Below are 14,153 nucleotides of genomic sequence, written 5' to 3'. Positions count from 1 at the left end.
ACTTCCTAAATAAAGTCTGAAGCCTTCAAAGAGCACAAAACTCACAATGCTTTAGTGATATGGTATATAGGATCTCCTGTTTGAGTCTGGGGTTGGATTAGAACAGGGGACTCCAACCTTGGCAACTTTAAGACTTGTGGACTTCAACTCCCAGAATTCCTCAGCCACCTGGCTGAGGAATTCTGGGAGTTGAAGTCCACAAGTCTTAAAGTTGCCAAGGTTGGAGACCCCCTCATTGGAAGACCTGCAAGATCCTTCCCAACACTCTTATTCTGTTATTGCTGTTCTCATTCTTGCAAAAGATTGTGGCAATATTTCAGATGAGAACCTAAGACAGTGATGGGGAACCTTTTCGGCACCAAGTGCCAAACTGGAATGTGCTTGCACGCATGCAAGCGCATGTGTGCCGGAGTCCCGGAAATTCAAAGAACAGCTGGCCGGGGCGCGTCTGCACCCTGGCCATCTGGTCTTCTGGCTTTAGACGCATGCATGCACGCTGGCCACCTGCTCTTTGTGCACGGCGGAGCCCCAGAAACTCAAAAGACCAGTGGCCAGCTGCTCTTTGAATTTCCAGAACTCCGGCCACGTGCCATCATTGGTCTAGTATCTTCTTAATTATCTCTTCATCTTGCAGCATTTCTTCATCTTTCCAATATTGTCCAAAGATAATCCAGAAGAGCAGTTGGAGATGGCGCACATGCCCACAGAGAGGGCTCTGTGTGCCACAGTTGACATGGCTGGGGATACGTTTGACATTTTGATGTTTTGGCACTTGTCCATTGCATGAGATTGCAATGATGATGGCCGAAAACAACTCCATATTTTGTGTTGATTGGCCGTTTTAGAATTTGGAAAAGGTTCCATTATTCCAACTGAACTTGGACATGGTAGCTTTCCTGGTAACAGTAGAAATCATTTCACTAATAAAGGAGAATATTTGTAGCTTAGGGTTCATATGAGAGGACCTTGGTACTCCCTGAGCTTGTGTGTTTTCTTGCAGATGTTTCATTAGCTGAAGTAAGTAACATCATCAGGGCTAGCCACTATGTAGACCAGTGGTGGGTTTCAAATCCCGTTCCAACTGGTACGGTTGGAACGGGCCCGGTGGCATCCTCATGGATGCGTGCAGCGCGCGCATGTGTCTTAGCACCTCTGCGATGCTTCTCAAAAGTCCAGCTGCTCCACGGAGTGTTGTGCAGGCACTGTATGTGCCATGCATGTGCGCAGAAGCCGTAAAACACAGATAAGGAACTCGGGCAAGTGGCTGGGCCCTCCAGAGCACCGTACTGGAACGGTATCCAGTTCTCCGGGCTGGCTCCCACCACTGATGTAGACCGATATTTAGAATAGTTCCCTACTGGTTCTGTGGGCATGGCTTGGTGGGTCTGGCAGGGGAAGGATACTGCAAAATCCCCATTTCCTCCCTATCAGCTGGGACCCAGGAGGCAGAGAATAGATGGGGGTGGGGCCAGCCAGAGGTGGGATTTACCGGTTCTCCGAACTACTCAGAATTTCCGCTACCGGTTCTCCAGAACTGGTCAGAACCTGCTGAATACCGCCTCTGTTCCCTGATCCATAATCTTGTGGGTCTCTGCTGCTCTGTGGATCTTCTCAAGATTTTGTCTGAGGACTGGAAATGGGTCTCTTAGGATTGTCCTCCCCTCCCTACATGATGCATCCAAGCACTTCAAATGAATCACTGCATGTAGCACAGCCGTTAATGGAGATGCAGCCACAATCTGCATCCAGTCACTTGAATTACCACTCATTCACCTGTTTGTCAAGCACTGGACCTGGCCTACCACGTCATAGTGGATGAGTTTTTATTCTGCACATATTTATTTTTCCCCCTCCACGGGATCACTGCTTCTGCGTATCTCAAATATCTGTATCATTGGGTATTATTTACCTGTCTTTTCTCCTCTTGTGAAAATCAATGCCTGGCTAAAACTTTAACACTCTCAACCTGCATGAACTCCACCTGTCGCTGTTAATGTTGCTGTAATGTCATCTCATCCTTCTCTTGCAAACTTTAGCATTTCCTGCTGATAATGTAAGGTAGCAATGATGCCATGTTTCGTAGCTTAAGGCTTGGAACATCCTTCTTGGTTAATGTTTTCCACGGTGGGTCTTGGCGCCCTATAATTATGGGTGTTTTGGGGAGAAGATTTGCTTTAAAAGAGGTGGAGGAAAGGATCCTCCAAAATATTAAAAATAAACCACAAAAAAATAATACTGAGCTTTACAGTACACCACTGCTCGGCCCCCTCACTCTGTAGCTCCCAGAAATAATTGTATTATTTCACATCCCTAGCCACAGTATAACCAGTGGCTAGGGATGATGAGGCCATAGACCATCATAGTTATGGTGACTACCTTATTACTGAAGTAAAAAAAAATATGGGAATTTTTATTGAATGTCATTAATATGAGACCATTATAGGCATGTCTATACTGTTTTTTTCAGGGTATAAGATGCTCTGAAGTATGAGACACACCTAGCTTTTGGGAAACAAGGGGGGGAAATCTGCCTCTGCCTCCCAGCAATTTTCCTCCTTGCAACAAACAACAAACAGTACAGACAATATACACTGTTTGTAGTGGTGACTATACTTGTTAAAAATGATGTGCTTTCTGGAAGATAGTTATTCTCTGCTATTTAAAAGAAAGTACAGTAGCACTGGGCCTCTTCAGATCAAGCATTTATTTTAAAAAGCTCCTCCTTCTCCTTCATTTTGTTAAGATGTCTGGAACAATCATAAATAAATTTTTATTTTAAAAAAATAAGTCTAATAATTTGAACATTCTATAGGCGTTTATAGTTATTGACTTACCTCCTTGCAGCAAACAGCCTGATTAGCACAAGAAAAAAAATCTGCCTCTGCCTCCCAGCAATTTGCCTTGTGGAGCAAACAGCAACTTTCAATTTCAATTTCAGCATGTGCCTCCCATCATCAGCTATTTCGGGCTGCAGGGATTGCCATAGCCTATTGCCGCCTCTGCAAGCCCCATTTCCCCCATTTGCTGCAAGGAGGCAAATTGCTGGGAGGCAGAAGCCAAAGAGTGGGGGCCGGGGGGTGAGTGGGGCTACATTCGGTGTATAAGACGCACCCAAATTTTCACCCTCTCTTAGGGGGGAAAAGGTACATCTTATACTCCAAAAAATACAGTAATTCTGTTTGCTAATCTGGTGATTATGGCCCACTGGAAAACATGAACATGATGTCTATTCCGCTTTCTTTGATGTAGGTGTTCTATTGCCCTCTTGAAGTAGATAACACAAGCTAGAATCCATGATAAACCATTCATTCTATGGTGGCTCAGTCGAGTTGGTTGCCCACCCTGTTGAATGGATCAGCCTTTCTAGCATATGCATTGAACTTAGATCCCAGTCGTCCTCTATGGAACCTCCCAAGGTCATGGTTGCCTGGTGGATGGGAGCTATAGTCCAGCACAAATTGAGAAAGATTTGTGTGGTTTTTGTTCAAACGTCTGTGTATTAACCTTTGTATCCTAACCCTAACGGCGTTCTTCTGAATTTTTGCTGTGTTTCAACTTCCTGATGAATTCTTTCCATGATCACCAATCAGGCCAATCAGGTACAGTAGTTTCTCCATCTAAGGTCCTTTTTTGCTTCCTTTTTCTCCCCTGCTACTTAAATGCATTGATTTGTTTTCTATTTACCTTTTTTTTTAAAAAAAAAGTACATCTATATAAAATGCTGTCTCTGAGGTATTGATTTTCATTTCTTGAGAGGGATTCTTTAAACTATGGATTCTTGAGATATCAAGAGAATGGGGGGGAGGTCTCAGAAAGGTCATTTCTTCTTCTAAAAGGTGGGGAAGGGAAGGGAAGAGAAGAATTGAGAAGCTGAAATCCAGAAAGAACTAGGAATGAAAAAGCAATAGCCAATTTGGAGTTGAAAATAAATGTTGTTGTTATAAAATTTCATACATATCCACATTTCTGAACTGAAGCCTTTAATTCAAAAGCCATAAACTTATCTTATGTTCATCAGCTGATAGTATTTGCTACAGAATTTAAAAGTCAGATCCAAAAACACCAAACTCAGACTATCCAAAATTAAGATGTTGTTGTTAGTTGTGAAGTAGTGTCTGATCCATCACAACCCCACGGACAATCTTCCTCCAGGCCTTCCTTTCCTCTACCATATTCTGGAGTCCATTTAAGCTCACGCCAACTGCTTTGGTGACTCCATCCAGCCACCTCATTCTCTGTCGTCCCCCTTCTTCTTTTGCCCTGAATTGTTCCCAGCATGAGGCTCTTCTCCAGTGAGTCCTTCCTTCTTATTAGGTGGCCAAAGTATTTGAGTTTTATCTTCAGGATCTGGTCTTCTAAAGAGCAGTCAGGGTTGATCTCCTCTAGGACTGACCGGTTTGATCTCCTTGCAGTCCAAGGGACTCACAGAAATAAATAGGCTTTATTAAAATGGCAATCCTAAAGGAAATCAACCCTGAGTGCTCTTTGGAAGGACAGATATTGAATCTCAAATACTTTGGTCATCTAATGAGAAGAGAGGACGCCTTGGAGACAATAATGCTGGGAAAGATGGAAGGTAAAAGGAGAAGGGGACGGCAGAGGATGAGATGGTTAGTTGGTGTCATGGATGCAAAAAACATGAATTTGGGCAAACTCCAGGAGACGGGAGAACAAGGGAGCCTGGTGTGCTCTGCTCCGTGGAGTTGCCATGAGTTAGTCAGAAACGACTTTGTGACTGAACAACAATAAAAATTACAAATTGTTTTTTTTCTGTTTTACTTTTGGGATTTTGATCCTTTTACATTTTTGACGGAAATAATTGGAGGCAGCTAGTTTGAAGGGGGATGTGAAAGTTTTGTTTTTCAAATGAGGGTGTGGATTTTAAAAGGTTGAGAACCATAGGTCAGATAATGGTCAAAAAAAGGATGGTAAAATCCAAGAAACAAGTCAACCTTTTCAGAAGTTAAGCTATTCATGAGCTTTAAGAGAGCTCATGAGATGCACAAAGTTCTTGTTTTGTTTTGTTTGAAGTTGGAAGTATAATGAGAGAGAATGGTTAGCAACTAGACATTTTAGTCTTTTTATAAGATTTCGACTTGGAGTGGATAGGCTGGACTCCTGTCTTTAGAAGTATATTTACTCAGTCAGTCTTTTCGATTGATGCCTGGTGGTTGGCTAAGCTACTTAGAATTCTGGTCCAGCCTATACTACTGTACAAAGCCATGTGCAAACTCAAAACATTTCAGCCTTGAGCTGGGTTGTTTTGAAAGTTTCCAATTCAAAACAGATTTCAACGTAAAAAGGCATCTAGTAGCTAGTGTGTCATAGTGCTTCTGATAAAGTGAGAAGAATTCCTCATGAGCGGAGAACTGGGACTTTGAAGGTCAAACATTTCTAGACTGAAACTTTGTGTATCCTTGTAATCTAAATGGACATACATGATCAATTCCTCTGTAAGATTTTGCTCCTTAATAGAAGCACTTGGTTCTGTGTAAAATAGATCAAATTGGTTGCAAATAGATGTAGGGGTTTGTAAATCTGAGAGCTGCCTTGCAAGGGGAAAAAGCTTTTTCTGTAGCAATATATTTGTCAGTGCTCAAATGGTTGGGTAATATCTCTTTCTGGGGTTTTGTGTGCATGTTCTGTATCCACATTTTTAATCTCTTTATTTAGTTTAGTTTTGTTCTTGTAAAATTTCCATTTTTCTCTTGGAGTTTATATTTTAATTTTCTCAATGGCTAAGACGCTGAGCTTGTCGATCAGAAATGTTGGCAGTTCGGCAGTTCAAATCCTTAGCACCACATAGCAGTGTGAGCTCCCGTTTCTTGTCCCAGCTTCTGCCAACCTAGCAGTTCGAAAGCACATAAAAAATGCAAGTAGAAAAATAGGGACCACCTTTGGTGGGAAGGGAACAGCGTTCTGTGCGCCTTCGGCATTGAATCATGCCAGCCACATGACCACAGAGACATCTTCGGACAGTGCTGGCTCTTCAGTTTGAACTGGAGATGAGCACCGGCCCCTAGAGTCGGGAACGATAACACACTTGGATCTTAGTTCCCAGAATTCTCAGCAATAACCATGTGTGAGGGAATGTAGTCTGGATTCCCAAGCGGGAGAGGTGCATTCCAGAGGAATTAGAGGCAGCTCAGCCCAGAGATTATGTGTGAGGAAAAAAAGGATAAAGACAACCACTCCTGAACATTTCCCAGAGTATATGCTTGACGTAGGTGCTAATCTACTTCAATCTGGCAAGATTCTGTCTATAGGTGTGGAACAATAAAGAAATCTACTTAGAAGAATCAACTTGCGTCTGTCTTTGGTGGGGAGGGGGGTCCATACCCTGCTTGCTGAAGAATTCTAGGAGTTAAAACCAGTGGCAAATTAAGGCTCACTGGTGCCCTAAGCACTGACAAATCTTGGTGGCCCCCCTCCTTTGTACATAATGTACAAATCTTCATTGTGGTTTTTTTCTTTCTCAACTTTGGGGTGCCCCTTTGGGCCTGGTGCCCTAAGCACATGCTTAGTCTGCTGAATGGTTAATACACCACTGGTTAAAACCTAAATACCTGCAAAGCATGAAGGTGAGGGAAGGATGAACTAGCGACGGATTTAGGAAAAACTATAATTAAAGGATTGTATTCTGACAACTTCTCCTAGGAAATCAAGGCATCCCTGGCGAGAAAGGAGATCCTGGGCAACCAGGATTTGATGTTCCTGGTCCTCCAGGTGACAGGGGCAACCCAGGTTTTTCTGGACCACCTGGTCTTCCAGGTGGACCAGGTTCCCCCGGTTCTCCAGGACGAGATGGAACTCCAGGCATACCAGGTAAATATATTTTGTGCTACTGTGGTTGTGTAGATAGGAGGTGCTTTCATTTCACGGTACTGTTTGATAATTGCATAGACATAAAGTTCATAAAGGGGTGTCTTGATGAATGGAAAACAGTAGGGAGTTGTCCTTCACCAATCAAAACATTGACTCATTTCAAAGGTAATGAGCTCAGAACATTTCAAGGTTTCTTGCTGTCTGGAAGCCCTCAAAGAATTAAAAGCTTCCCAGTTATATTCAGTTATGCTGCTCTCACTGAAGCAAGAGAGGCACCATCTTCTTGTGGAGAGTTGAATCCAGAGGTGGGTTCCTACCGATTCGGACGGGTTCAGACGAGTAGGTAGTAACTCTGCCTGCCACGCCCTGAACCGGTTTCATCTTCTTTTTTTTGCTTCTGTGCATGCGCAGAAGCATTTTTTTCATACTGCGCATGTGCGCACGGTGTGCATCAAGTGCACATGTGAAGTGTACGTGCACACTGAGCAAATCGGCAGTAGCAGTAGCTGGAACCCACCCCTGGTTGAATCCTTTCTGATCTCTGCTGCAGAGTCAGCAGCATGGACCTCCCACGTGCTCACGACGCTCCTAAGATGGCTGCCCCAAATTACCCTATTTTTCGGAGTATAAGACGCTCCGGAGTATAAGATGCACCTTAGTTTTGGGGGAGGAAAATAAGAAAAAAAATTCTGCCTCTGCCTCCCAGCGTCCATCGGTATTAATCTGACAAGGGTCCTTAGCAATCAGCCTGATCAGCTTTGGCACATTCGCCTGATTCAGCAGGAGCAGCTGATTGGCGGGTGGATCGGCCTCCCAGAATTCCCCCCAATCACCTGTTCCCAGAGGTGAACTTTAGCAACGTGTTCGTTGGTTGCAGGCGTGTGAGCAAACTACACTCGCATGCACCTTGTTGGGGCAGATACACGGGTTCAAAAATGCAGCTGATCATCCCAGTGAATAGAGCAGGCGAGGCGCAGAACCGCTCCGACAAAGCAACAGCTATTCTGGGTTGCCATTTTGGCCTCTGCACCTTGCTTTTTCACCCTCCAAAAGCTCCATTTGAGTGGCTGCCTTTTCAGCCTCCAAAAGCTCCATTTTGGGGACGATGGTCTGTGGCAATCCCTGCAGCCTGGAACAGGTATAAAATGTGATGCGCAGAGGCCAAACGGTGGGAGTGGGCCGGTGGGCGAGACTACATTCAGTGTATAAGTTGCACCCAAAATTTCACCCTCTTTTAGGGGGAGGAAAAAGGTGTGTCAGGCCTGCAGCCATATTTTCTTTTGGATCTTTGGCCTGCCACACTTTCTATTATTCTGCTATGCATTTTCTATTATGGGAAAATGGGAGGGTGATTGTACGGGAGTTAGATGCTACGTAGCCATAACAAAATTCTTTCTAGAAAGCCAAGGTCATCCTTTGCACCTCTGCACCTGACTGGAACTGGATGGGTGGAACTGCCAGCATGGCAGTGGGAAATTGGACCATGTGATGGGCTTGTGGTTGTGGGGGCAAGATCTTGAACTTTCAACTGGGTGGGGAAAAGCAGGAAGCTTTCAGATTTGAGTTTTCCCAGATGTGCCAACATGGCTCTCTTAATAAATTGGAACTTTGAGGAATGCTTTGCCTCGGACTCTGATTTAATTTTGGAATTTTGGAAAAAAATACAGTAAATAGGATCACCAAACAGAAAAACGGGAATTATTTGAGCACAGCCAGAGGGCAACCTTAGCTGCTATGAAAGGTGTGGACTTCAACTTCCAGAATTCTGAGAGTTGTTTGAAGTCCACGTATCTGAAAGCTTCCATGGTTGAAAGATATTGAATTAGTGATTAGCCAATTGCCTTGCTAGTGCCGAAAATTTCAGGGTTGAAATTTCAGAATGAAAAGTGATGGAAGTAAAAAAGATTTGGAAAGTTGGTTAATTGTATAGCTCCAAATAAAACGGCTTTTGCTGTGCTTTCCAGGAAGCAAAGGCGAGATGGGAGTGATGGGGGCACCTGGTCCTCTGGGAACACCTGGATCCCCTGGTAGAAATGGCTTCCCTGGGTCCAAAGGTAAGAGGTCTCTTTGTTTTCCATCCCTAGAGTTTAGAATTTACCCTTTAAACTGTATAAAAGTGCAAGTCTACTTTTGGTCTATTGCCTCGAGATAGAGAAATTCTGATTTCAGAAACCTCCTGCAGGTTTTTCAAGATAAAGTGTTGCCAGTAGGTGCTTCACTTGGCATCCACGCATATTTCTATATCTTTTAAATTTTAAAAAAATGATGGAAGGCTATAATAATGAAAAAGGGATGGAGTGGCTAAGACACTGAGCTTGTCAATCAGAAACGTCAGCAGTTCGGCGGTTCGAATCCCTAGCACTGCGTAACAGAGTGAGCTCCCGTTACTTGTCCCAGCTTTTGCCAACCTAGCAATTTCGAAAGTATGTAAAAAATGCAAGTAGGAAAATAGGGACCACTTTTGGTAGGAAGGTAACAGTGTTCCGTGCGCCTGGCTACTGTTTAGTCATGCCAGCCACGTGACCATGGAGACGTCTTCGGACAGTGCTGGCTCTTCGGCTTTGAAACGGAGATGAGAGTCGAGAATGACTAGCAGATATGTGTGAAGGGAACCTTTACCCTTTCCTTAGCATGCTTCAAAGCCAAGCTCCCCTTCCATCACATCGACATTTCCCCCCCAAGAACACTGCATTAACAGGCCCTGTATATATTTTTGGGAAATTAACATGGTGGCAGCTTGCGATTTAGTGCTTTGTGGCCACTTCCAAACTCAACAAAACAAAGACATGTTGGAATGGCAGAAAACCTCAGAGCATCTTGGTACAGCTACAACCTTCTGGCTGATTGTGATTCAAAGGAAGCAGTTTGTGAGAGAGTCTACACGATGCTCTCAAAACTCCAAATCCATGTACACCCTAAAAGTTTCCCTACACCTTTCATTGCTGACATTATGTAGACCTAAATTTGTAACCGGCAATAATAAGCTATGTTGGAAAGGTCTTTTGTATCAAGATGTTGACCTGGAACCAGAGCTGACCTCCATCCAGCCATGATGGAGAAAGTGGTCCAATTAATAACCACTCTAACTCAAAATTCAATTCTAATTGAATTCAATCACTCTAATTCAAACATTTTCCCCACTCGTTCTGTGGCCGTGACTGGGTGGGCGTGGCTTGGTGGCCATGTGACTGGGTGGGCAACAAACAGGGACCTCACAGAGTCACAGAGAGCTCAAAAACCAACTATCTCACTTTACACAAAAATAACACAAAAGCTGCAGAACTGACTCACACATGATGCAAAAGCAGATGGATTTCGCACACACCAAAAGGTTCCTACCATCACACGGCACAGCTGATTGTCACAGCTGATCGTTGGAACCTTTTTTAAACTTTTTTTAAAGTAAAAAAAAGTTCCGACAATCAGCTGTGCTGCGCGATGGTAGGAATCTTTTTTTAAAAACGTTTTAAAGCATTTTTTTTTTACTACCGGTTCAAACAAACCAGCCCAAACCGGTAGCATTTCACCCCTGACTCTAACCAAAGCTTTGTGGTTGGCTTGGAAATGAAATGGACAAAGATGGGGTGAGATTAGAGGAATTCCACCCTGATGAAGAATGCTTTATATATTTGTCATAGTTGTTGTCAATTTAAGGTCATCTCTAATGTGGTAAGTTGATAATGCGAAGGATATAGTGGATTCCCGCCAATGGTGGGCTACGGCATCCCGGTGCCTGTTGGGAGCACCAGGTACCATTCTGGTATGGTGCTCCAGAGGGCCCACCTGCCCGCCTGCTCTCCTTACCGCCATTTGAGCCAAACATGGCTTTTGTTTACGGCGCCTGCACGATTCTCCGCCGAGCAGCTGGAGCATGGCGGGCAGTAAGTATGCATGTGTGTGCTGCACACCTTCACATGGTGGATGCTGGGCCACGTTGCAGCGTACCGGTTGCAACGGGATCCGGAACCCACCACTGATTCCCGCTTACTTTATTGGGGCTTGCGGACTATTGTCAGTGCACTCCAAATTAACAAGAAACATTGTGTGCTTTGGATATTGCTTAGGCAATGATGGTTTACCAGGACAATTGGGTCAACCAGGACTTGCCGGACAAAAAGGCAGCAAAGGAGAACCTGGCTTGCCGGGAGCTCCCGGAAAAGTTGACATTGACCAACTGGGTTCCAAAGGAGAAAAGGGGGAACCTGGAGACAAAGGTAAGAAAAGGTTTGTGTTGCGTTCCTTCCACATGATAGGGATCCACAGGTTGGGTGTTAACAAGGTGGGTGTTTTTTCAGTCTGAGAACTTCCATTAATCCATAGGTTTCCCTTCCCTTCCTGGGGTGTTTCTCAGGGTAGAGTAGTAAAGCAGTTGAGGGACACGGCGGCTCAGTGGCTAAGACGCCAAGCTTGTCAATCAGAAAGGTCGGCAGTTTGGCGGTTCGAATCCCTAGCGCCGTATAATGGAGTGAGCTCCCGTTACTTGTCCCAGCGTCTGCCAACCTAGCAGTTCGAAAGCATGTAAAAAATGCAAGTAGAAAAATAAGAACCACCTTTGGTGGGAAGGGAACAGCGTTCCATGCGTCTTTGGCATTGAGTCATGACCACGGAGACGTCTTCGGACAGCGCTTGCTCTTTGGCTTTGAAACAGAGATGAGCACTGCCCCCTAGAGCCTGGAACAAATAGCACATATTTGCGAGAGGAACCTTTACCTTTACCTTAGTAGTATAGACTTACTGTCATTGTACATCATGTATACAACAAAATTGGTTAAATTAGGTAAATCTTCCTCTTAAAAGCATTCTTGGAAAAAGGGATAGAGATGACTAGACAATGTTCCTCACTCATACATTTCCAAGAATTTGAAAGATGAGAAGCAAATAACTGAATATTAATCTGTACTTCCCTGTCTGATATTCCTAAATGAACAAAATCTGGTTTATTTCAAGTCCTGAAGACCTCTATATTTGTTGGGTTTACATCCTTTTCACCACAGGTTGTGTTCAAGTCAGCTAGGAACAAAATAGAAAATAAAATTCAAATGTGTAATTAAATAGAAAAGCAAATTGGTTAACATTTATCATTAAAAGGAACTATGTCAGTACTATCTCCCTTACGGTTGCGGCTTTTCTGTGCTGTCTGGTGGATATTGCATTCAGTTTTGTCAGAGTTTGTTGCAGAAAAATCAAATCCAGAAAGCACACACCGATAACTGATTCATCTGGATTCATTAACTTCTTTATATACATGATAACAGGTGAATAAATGTACAATACCAATAGGAGATTCTTTCAATGTGGTAGAAGTTACAAGCAGAACACAAGCAGGAGATAATAGTTACATCTCAGAGTTCAGAGCAGACAGAGTAGTTTCAATTTCGATTCTCAGCACAGACTCAGATCTGTTTAAGCTCCCATTGGCTGACTTTGTTCCCATGTCTCTCCCATTCATGAATATTCTAACCGGTTTGGAGATAAACAACTAACAATAACGCAACAACATGATTAAACCCTTACTGGGGAATGTTTGGGTGGAATGTTGTCCAACCAACTGTTAAATACTATAATTACTGGTATCAATAGGAAAGTTTTAGAACTCAGTGACACCTACTCTTTGCTACAAGTCATACCTAAGTATGAAGACTTCTCGTTCAACTTTTTGCTTCCTTGAAGGTAATCCTGGTTTGACCGGTCAGAAGGGTTATCCAGGCCTCCCAGGTGACCCAGGGCCTGCTGGATCAGTTGGACAGCCAGGTGCACCTGGATTGCCAGGTGAGAGACAACCAGCCCTTGCTTTTCTAAATGGGCATGCTGTTTCAATATTGTAACAATAGCTCTGTCAGGCCTTCAGCCATTGCTTATGTGTTTATGGCATGGAAATCCACCCAGCATCAAAGTAGTAACAATAATTCTATTTCAATAGGTCCCAAAGGAGATACTGGAATTCTGGGGCCCCCAGGACCAATTGGGCCCCCAGGATTAAAAGGCACCAGTGGCGAGATGGGACTGCCAGGTAGGGATTTCAGAAGCATTCTCCCACTCCTTCCAACCATTCATTGAACTAAAGATTGTCTTGATAATTGGAAGCATTTAGGGTCAGTCTTTTATTCCTTGACTGGAAAGATGCAGGACAAGAGCAAGCAGAGATGGAGTTGGGGGGAGTTAAATATGTCATCAGCTTAGGTTCCTTATGTTGCCACGAATGATCAAAGTCCAGCCACCCTCCTTGAATTCCGTTGACCCTTATCTGAACGCCAATTCATATTTGAATTTTAGTGGACTGGATTCTGGTGTATAGGCTTGAACAATAAATCTGAATGTATGGTCCCAGTCATTTGTGCCTGGCAAGAAATGTAGGATTGTATCGTGAAAAAGGGGATGTTTTGGAATAAAACATTCCCTAACCCAATGCTCTCCCGATGGGTTGGCCCTCAATTCTAATCATTCCATACCAGGAAGTTGAAGACTCATAAGCTCCTTAGAAGATTGGCTGTCCAAAATTGAATTTCAACAATGTCAATTAAAGAGTTGTGGTGGCGCAGTGGTTAGAATGCAGTATTGCAGGCTAATTCAGCTCACTGCCAGGAGTTTAATCCTGACTGGCTCAAGGTTGACTCATCCTTCCATCCGTCCAAGGTTGGTAAAATGCGGAGCCAGATTGTTGGGGGCAATGTGCTGGCTCTGTAAACCACTTAGAGAGGGATATAAAGCACTGCAAAGCAGGATGTACAGTAAATCGAAGTGCTATTTCCGCTAAATTGCCTCTACATGGCTTGGACAAAGATAGGATCTTAGATTGGCTTTCAACAGGGACATGAGAAATTTATGGAGATTCCACCTACCAGTGGTTATCAATCAAGTTAGCTTTTAGGGAAACCTGAATTAGAAGCAGCATACATGCTGTAGGGAGCCAACATGATGACAGCTCTCTTCCCAAATACAACTGGGGATTCAGGATGTTGGATGTGATCTAATCCATGAAACTTCTCCTTAAATTCTTATGTCATCCAGATCAAGGGTCACCAACCTTTCAGACCTCAGGGACCACTAAATTCATAGTTTTAATTCCCGCGGGCCAGCAATATGATCTGCCTAATGACCGGCTGGGTGGGCGTGGCTAGATGGTCATGTGACTAGGTGGGCATGGTCAACTCAATGTCACTCACATCAAGGGGCACCTCACCAGCCCCTATTTGCCCCTCCCCTCCCAGCCACTCCTCCCCTCCCCACCGATGCTCCTTAGGGCCCCAACAGGAAGCAGTTGTTGGAGCTAAGCAGCCACCATGAGAAAGAGTTGGCAAAACAGCTCAGTTCAAATTGGATCTGACAGA

The 14,153-nt window shown here is 44.0% G+C and overlaps 1 protein-coding gene across 1 annotated transcript in view; it reads left to right on the top strand.

The window, feature by feature from the left end:
- The window catches only part of COL4A5 (collagen type IV alpha 5 chain), a 152,861-nt gene that overhangs the window by 101,419 nt on the left and 37,289 nt on the right, over window positions 1–14,153 (top strand). The window contains exons 31-35 of the mRNA XM_081963970.1: window positions 6,658–6,825; window positions 8,790–8,879; window positions 10,890–11,039; window positions 12,496–12,594; window positions 12,746–12,835. Coding sequence (XP_081820096.1) covers window positions 6,658–6,825; window positions 8,790–8,879; window positions 10,890–11,039; window positions 12,496–12,594; window positions 12,746–12,835 — 597 coding nt within the window. The remainder of the gene's footprint in view (window positions 1–6,657; window positions 6,826–8,789; window positions 8,880–10,889; window positions 11,040–12,495; window positions 12,595–12,745; window positions 12,836–14,153) is intronic.

The sequence above is a fragment of the Natrix helvetica genome, assembly GCF_964273705.1.
Source record: "Natrix helvetica genome assembly, chromosome: 11".
NCBI classification, from domain to species: domain Eukaryota; kingdom Metazoa; phylum Chordata; class Lepidosauria; order Squamata; family Natricidae; genus Natrix; species Natrix helvetica.
This window is presented reverse-complemented; position numbering and strand designations above follow the sequence as displayed.